General features: G+C 26.2%; 1 protein-coding gene across 1 annotated transcript; it reads left to right on the top strand.

Annotated features, from left to right (window-relative positions):
* Positions 1-4992: 4992 nt before the first annotated feature.
* On the top strand, positions 4993-7313 carry LOC110628785 (cyclin-D5-1). The gene is made up of 5 exons (XM_021775587.2): positions 4993-5475; positions 5595-5681; positions 5773-6064; positions 6151-6284; positions 6437-7313. The coding sequence occupies exons 1-5, from the start codon at positions 5191-5193 to the stop codon at positions 6659-6661; spliced, it is 1023 nt and encodes a 340-aa protein (XP_021631279.1). The 5' UTR covers positions 4993-5190; the 3' UTR covers positions 6662-7313.
* The last annotated feature ends 1152 nt before the right edge of the window (positions 7314-8465 follow it).

Here is an 8465-nt window from a genome sequence, read left to right on the forward strand (position 1 = left end):
TATAATGAGGCGTATTCGATTCAAAATGAAAAAATTAATCAGTTTTTTCGGTTTGAATTAATTTAAAATTTTAGTTCAGTTTAATTTTTAATTTTAAAAATTTTAATTATTTTGGTTTAATTCAGTTTTAATCCAAAAAAAATTAAATCGAATCGATTAGTGATAATAGTATATTCAATAATACCGTGAGATTATATCATATTAAGTTAAAATATTTTAATTAAATTTTAAAATACTGTAAAAAAATAAAAATTTATTAAAAATTTAAACCGATTAAACCGAATCGAATCAGATCGGTTCAGTTTGATTTGATTTTTAATTAAAATTAATTCGGTTTGATTTTTATAAATATTAAAATTTTAATTTTTAATTTATTTAATTTAATTTAATTTTAAATCGAACCGATCGAATGCCCACCCCAAATAAATAAGTCCTCCTTCAATAGAATTCAAGTTTTTTTTAGTTTATAAATCTTTATTCAGCTAGATAAAGAAATATTAATAGTGAATTTTGGGTATACAATGATATAATATTTTGTCATATAATCATTCAATAAAAATATTTTGATACTCAAATTTATGATTAGTCTAGGTCACTCTTAAAATTAAAAATTAAAAAATTTTGATCAAAACTCACAAGCAATTTGACATAATTAAAAGTCTAAAAAAAAAAATTCATTCTGTAACCACTTAATTTTAAAAAATATATTAAAATATTTTTAAAATTTTAAAAAATTTAGTAATTATTAACTCAATTTATTTTAATCGTGTTTAACTAATTAATTTATGAAATATTAAAATATTTATTAATTAATTTTTTAATTTTATAAAATATTTACTAATTAATTAATAGATAACTAATAAAATTAAATAAGTGACTAATCAGAAAACTTTTTAAAATATTATTAAAATATATTTTTAAAATTAATAAAATAACTACGTTTTTTATATTATAAAAATTAAATAATAATTTTTTTATTTTATTTATTTTTTATTAAAAAATTAAAATTCAAATCTCTAATCCATCGAGTGAGTTATATATATATTTAATTACCGGATCAAACTATATTAGACATCCCTAAATTTATGTTAGTAGATTGTTTTAGGGTAAAAATGAATGATGAAGTATATAAGAGGATGGAAAAGAAAAGGAAAATAAAATAGACATTACAGAGAAATGAGAAATGAAAAAGGAAAAAAAAAAAAAAAAAAAACTCTGAGAAGTAAAAGAACATATTCTGCTGTACATATAATTCATAAGACTGGGGCAGGGATTCACTATTTATTTTGTTCACATCAGAAATATTCTTATCTTACCTAATAAGATGCCATTCACAGTCCAGATTTTGGATCTTGTGTCCTATTTTATTTTTTCTTACAATGCTATACATTTTGCATTAACATTGAATACCAACAAAATTTCTGATAGCAACGTAAAAATTAAACTGATTTAATTCGATTTGATTGGATTTTTAGTGAATTTTTTATTTTTTATGTTTATTTTTAATATTATAAAATTTATTAAAGTACTTTAATTGTAATTATGGTCTAATTTTTTTATATTATTAAAAATATTATACTATTGTTATTAATCAGTTCGGTTTGATTTTATTATTTTTCTAATAAAATCAAACCAAAATGAAATAATTAAAATTTTTAAAAATAAAAATTAAAAAAAATAAAAGTCAAGTTAAAAAGATTAAAAACTGAACTAAAATTTTAAATTAATTCAATTTAATTGATTTTTTTGATTTGAATCGAGTTGCATAACGGGTAATGTCTAAATCAAAATTTTAAACATAATATTGAGTCATTTATCTTGTGAAAATGAGAAATTTGTTTAATTTAAGGGTAATAAACAAGGTTGGTTTAGGTAATCTAAGTGTGAAATAAGTTGAGAAAGGCAAGAAGTGGAGTGACAAATGGGTCATGGCATGGGTCATAAAGAAGAATAAAAATTGATTCACAAAATCCTAGGTGACCCATTGAGCCTGAATGGTTCAGAGTGTTAATTCTTACCAAAATTATAAAAAATGTTTGAACCATCATTCCTACTTGTATTTTTATCATTCATCATGCTCATACACTGTGCTTGATTGTCCTAACACTAAATAAAAAAGTGTTATGAATTAGGTACGTTTCCATTTTCAGAGTGTGATCACTTGTACATATCTAGGTTTCCAAGACCTCCACATCTATTTTCTAAGTAAATTGCTCATCCATTATATAAAAATTTAAAAAAAAAAATTTCCTAGCAAGAATTTGTTCAGTTTATAAGATTAAATACTCGACTTAAAAAAGAAGAATATCGAACTATTCATTCTAATATTCGACTAGAATTTTGTTTGATTTCAAATCATAGACTATTGATTAGTATTTTATTTTAAATAATAATATTTAAATATTATTTTTTCGATAAATAATTTTTACTTAGGATATCAATAAAATTATCTATTTAGATTTTAAAAGTTGAATTATATATTTAACATGTTTAAATAAGTTGGTTATGAAAATCATTTTAGCATTGGATAAATAGATAAATAAATATTTTTTATTATTTATTTTTTCTTTTTCAACAGAAAACTAATTTAATAATTTTTTTTTTTTTGGACATGGACCCTTTTTTTCTGCACTATGTCGCTTATCATTATTCAACTCTTTATGCACAAAACATGAAAACAAGTGTCTACCATATGAAAAAACAGGCTTTGTTAAGGAAAGAGTTATTTCCCCACAAAATAGGAGAATCACAACCTTTCTAATTTTTTCTTTTTCTCCCTTCTTTAGAAAAAGTGAGGAGAAAATTAAATTTAAATAATTTAGATAATTTATTTTTTGAAAAAAAAATTTAAATTTTACCTTTAACGAGTGATATAGAATAGTACGGATCACTTCTCTTTTAACTAGAGTTTTTAAATTCGAATCTTGAATATAAAACACCTTTAAAAATATGACTCCGTAATGGGTATATCCAGTACATATTCAGATTAATCAAAACAGTAAATTTCAGACATTTATACAAAAGAAAATTAAATTTTTTCTTATATTTGAACAAAATTAACATAAAGTATCATGTTTATATTCTCTTAAATTTAAAAGAGATGTATTAAAATTAAAATTTTAAGGATGATATAATTATTTATTATATGAAATAAGACCTCAAAATTAAAGGTTGTGATAGTATAAATATAATAAATTATGTTTTTGCAAGCATACAAAAATATTTAACAAAAAAAATTATTAAGGTATTTGATTTCGATTTTAAATTTGTTTTCAAACTAAATTTTTATTTTTTATGAATCAAATTTTGATTATATTTTTTATTTGATTTTAAACTTATTGATATGTTCGTGGTGTTAGTTTTAGTTTTATTTAAATTTAAATTTCATTTTGGATCTAATTATATATGCATATAAAATCACAATATATACTTCCCTTTAAAATTAAGAATTTTTTAAAAATTCACTCGAATTGAATTTTTTTTTATAAAATTTTTATTTAAAATATGATAACACATTAGATATAAGACTCTCTACCATCAGAATACACAGTACAATTCTTAGCAATAAAAGAGAACCGACCTTGGTAAAGGCTAAGTAATCCGAGCATGATTATGTATGATCGCTTTTTCTTACTCTTTCCAAAGTCTTAAATGCACATACTAGAGGATGAGCTGATGTAATGCGGATGAAAGAACATGATATGGGTTAATCGGCTCTGTATTTATTAGTATTTAATGAGTTGTCTAACACGCTTGACAAAGGATGTCCCATTCCTAAGTGGACAACACTTATTTCTCCTGAAAAACTCGGACTAGTTTCGAGTAACTTTAATTTACTCAAATCAACTATTAGCTCCATTAACTCATCAATCATCAATCCCGACTTATTGATTTTCTTATAAGATTGAACCTTTGTTTATATATATTTATGAGCTCCATTAACTCCATTAACTCATCAACCATCAATCCCGACTTATTGATTTTCTTATAAGATTGAACCTTTGTTTATATGTATTCATGACCCCGCCGTATCTCCAATCATCATCATTAGAATAAGAGAATTTAAAATTTTTTAACTTGAAAAATTTTATCATGAATAATTTTACAAAAATTTATTTATAATTTTTTTTATAAAATTATTTATGTCAAATCGAAGGGATTGAAAATTTTATCAAGTGTATTTTTATCGAATGATTTAAAATTTTATCAATTCTCTTATTTAAAATAAAAAATTTTGTAAGTGAATTGAATTTTTTTCATTATTTCTCTTATTTATAAAAACAGATTCAGAATTTTTTTTTAAAAAAAATAAAATTATAAACTATTTACAAAAATTTAATTATATTCTTTTTATTTTACAAAATTAATCATTTGAAATGAAAGGATATGAATTCATTGTTTTCGTCATAGTGGCTAAAATAATTTAATTAATTTAATTATAACACAATAGTATTTTTTTTTATGATTGTTCACGCTATTAAAAAAGTGTAATAAAATAATTTATATTCTTTTCAATTTAGGCTTTAAAAAATATATATAAAAAAGTTTTAACCTTAATTTTGAGTGGAATGAGTAAGTGATTTGAGTTCATACACATCACCAAAAAAGTTAATCAAGAAGATAAAACATGAAATAATATATTAATTGAAATAAATATTTATTTAATTTACCTTAATTAAATTAAACAGTTAGTATATGTAAAATAATTAAAATATCATTATTCCTAATTAGTGTTTATAATTTTAAAATATAATTATTTAATTTAATATAATTTTAAAATTATAACTATTTAAAAATAATAATTATTTAGTCTATACAATCTCAACCAACAATTTAAAAAAGTAAATTATTTAATATATTTTTTAAAAATAAAATTAATTAATTAATTTTATTAAAATTATAAGGATTAAATAGTAATTTTGTTAAATAAAATTAAATTTACATTCAGGCAAAGTATGGGCTTAAAATTGGAAAGTTTACATAACCGCTAAATAACGCCTCCTCTATATCTCATCCCCTGATTTTGGCGGCACCAAAACCGCAACCCTCCACTCTTTCCCTCCCTCCCTCTCTCCCTCATTCACCGGATTCCACTCTCTCACTCACTCTCTAGATTTGTTCAATCTTGTTTTAGCAGTTTCATTCAAATCCTACAAATACCCATGTTCCTCTTTGAGCTTTTGTAGAACCATGGCTGACTTTGGCACCTCTCTGTCTCTGTCAAGTCTCTTGTGTCAAGAAGATGAAGCTTCTTGTTTCAATCTCACTGAAGATGACTATACTTGTTGCAATGACGTTCACTTTGATTCTTGTTTTGTTTTAGAGAGTGAAGAGATTGAATACATTGAGAAATTGGTTGAAAGAGAGACGAGTTCAGGATCTACAACTTGTATAAGGTCCTTTGGGGATTGTTTAACCACCAGTTCTAACTGGTTAAAATGTGCACGATTGGATGCCATTGAATGGATTTTCAATGTCTGTAACTGTTTTTCCCTTTCTTTATTTTTTGGGTTTTTCTTTTTCCTCTGTTTTCTTTCTTGTTCTTTTGTTTTCTGGATGAGTTCTTGAAAATTTTTCTTCTTGTTATGATTTAGACACGAGCAATCTTTGGATTTCGGTTCCACACAGCTTATCTTTCAGGGACTTACTTTGACAAGTTTCTTTCTAAAAGGTCCATTGATGTAAGCAGCTAAAAATCCATCTCTCGATTTTTTTTTATTTGGGTAAATTAGCAATTTGCGATTAATGGGTGTTAATTGGTGTTGTTTGAAGGATGGGAAATTGTGGGCTATTCGATTACTGGCTGTGGCTTGTTTGTCATTAGCAGCAAAAATGGAGGAATGCAGAGTTCCTCTCTTATCAGAGTTTCAAGTAGATGATTATTGCTTTGAAAACAAAGTGATTCAAAGAATGGAATTGCTTGTATTGAATACCTTGGAGTGGAAAATGGGTTCAATCACTCCTTTTTCTTATCTACATTACTTCATTAGTAAAATCTGTGGTGAATCTAGACCAAAGGATACAGTCTCTAGAGCTGTGGAACTTATCCAGGCACTTATAAAAGGTAGCTATAAATTTTCTTAGATTCTTCATTTGTTAAGTTATTGAATCTGGGTTTTTACTAAGTTTTTTATTTTTATTTTTTTGCAGAGATTAACTTGCTAGATCATCAACCATCTATTATTGCAGCAGCAGCAGTATTAGCTGCATCTGATAATCAATTAACAAGACAAGAATTGGAGCACAAGATGAAAGTAATTTCATCATGGGGTTCTCAAGAAAATGTGAGAATTCTTTACCTTAAAATGAATATTTTAACTTCAGATTATATATTATAGAACAAAAAAATCTTTTACTTTTTTTTTTTAATTAAAGAACAGAACAGATGATGATGTTGGTTATTAATTCATTTTCATCTCATATTTCACTGCAACAGGAGCATATATTTTCCTGTTATATTGCAATGCAGGAAATAGAAATGGGAAAATTTAAGACACCAAAGCAAATTCTTTCTCCTAATACATCATCAATGAATTCTAGCTCAAATGCTGTTGTTGAGAATTCTTGCTTAACTACAACTGGAGCTGGCACTAAAAGAAGACTCACATACAGCGACTGTGATCAAAATTGTCCAGTAAAGAAAATCAGTCATCAGCCATAATCATAATCAGTGAATTTGATACTACTTAAGGGGGAGTTGAATTGGGTTCATTGGTTGAAACATAGGATTATTTTTGGTTTCTTTTTCTATGAGAACTGATCAATTTCTATATTAGGTTGGATTATAGGTCTAATGAGTGTTGTTATATGGCAATTAATGGAATGATTTTTGGAGTTGATGATTTGGGTTCCATTTTCCAATACCCAACAAAAGAAGTTTCAGCCAAGTGACAACCCAAGAACAGGATAGAGAAAAGGAAAAGTAAATAAATAAGAAAGGGATAGCTTTAACCAACAGTAAGAAGAAAGAAGTTAAAGGAGCTGACTCAAGTCCAAGAGCCATTAAGGTGGAAGAAAGGCCAAAAAAATGCCAGAAGAAGGCCACTGAAGACTGTTTTGTTTGTCTATAGCATTCTTTGTATTGTTTGCTTTGATGAATATCCCAACTTTTTTAAGAGGTTGTATTTTTTTATCCTCCTTTTTTTCTTTATTTTATGTTAAAATATTCAAAATTTTGTGACAAAGAAATATGTGTTGATGTATACATCCATTGCAGCACCCTAGCTTTTGAAAGGGGGCTTGGGATGCTTCTTATGTCTTTCAAAAGGCTGAAAGCCATGAGGAATGAAGAATTGTTTTTGTTTGATTTGATACATCTATGTTGTATTTGGGCCATTTAGAAAAAGCATACAAAGGTAAATGTGATTAGATTTGTTTGGAATGTTGGGGTTTCTCTTTTTCAAAGTGGGAAGTTTACTTTTCACTGTTACAACAGCACTGTGTTTGGATATCATGCAATCACCAGAACAGTAGCTTTCAGGAATTTTTAGAACAGTGATATTAACATGCTTCTGATCAGATGTTTCCAATTCATACAGTTCAAGTTCCTCCTGAAAAAAAACCAGAACATTTTCAGAAATTTAAACATTTTCAGAGTGCTAGTTGCAGCCTGATGCAACCCAAAAGCCATAGTTTTCAGTTCACCAATACATGTGATTGCTGATATTTGCTGCTTTGGTTGGTAGCTGTAGGACCCAAAGTATCATGATGATGGTTGAGACCACTTTGTTTTAGGGTGGATGGGGGAGATAAGCTTCATAGCAGAAATTGTTGCCAGAGGCTCCACTCCTCCAAATGCCTCCACTTGGGTCCTAGGATTTCCAGTCTGGCATTTGTACAACAAATGTATCAATGTATTCTAGTCTGCAGTATTTTCTTGCAATGGTGCCCTGTTATGGGAGACAGTTAAATTGCTTGTGGGTGTATGGCCCTGTTCAATAAGTTGTGTGTGTCCCTTTGTTCCCTGGTAGGCCTGAGCATTGCTCGGTTTGATTCACTATTGATATCAAACCGAATCAATTAAAACTGAAATAACTGAATTTTTTAAATATAAAAATTAAATCAGATCACGATGAAAAATTAAATCAAATTAATTCGATTTAATTCGATTCAGTTTGATATCGATTTTAAGTTGATTTCATATCCTTTGTTTAGTTGTACTTAATTTCTCCTTATTTCATGAATTTTACTATAATTTAAACACAATAACTAATGATTTAAATTTAATATACGAGTACTCAATTCAGTTTGATTTGACCAAAATATTTTTCTAATCAAACTGAGTTGATCAGATCAAAATTATTAAAATTTAAAATCGAATCAAAATATTTTTATTTTAAACTCGAATTAAATTTATGAATTATATGGGTTAGATTGATTTTTTCCATCTGAATCTAATGGCATCCACCCCTATGGTCCACCTTAGAGCCCAAGTTTCCACATAAAAATCATCATCTTAATACTTT

The sequence above is a fragment of the Manihot esculenta genome, chromosome 12 (genome assembly GCF_001659605.2).
Source record: "Manihot esculenta cultivar AM560-2 chromosome 12, M.esculenta_v8, whole genome shotgun sequence".
Taxonomy (NCBI): Eukaryota; Viridiplantae; Streptophyta; class Magnoliopsida; order Malpighiales; family Euphorbiaceae; genus Manihot; species Manihot esculenta.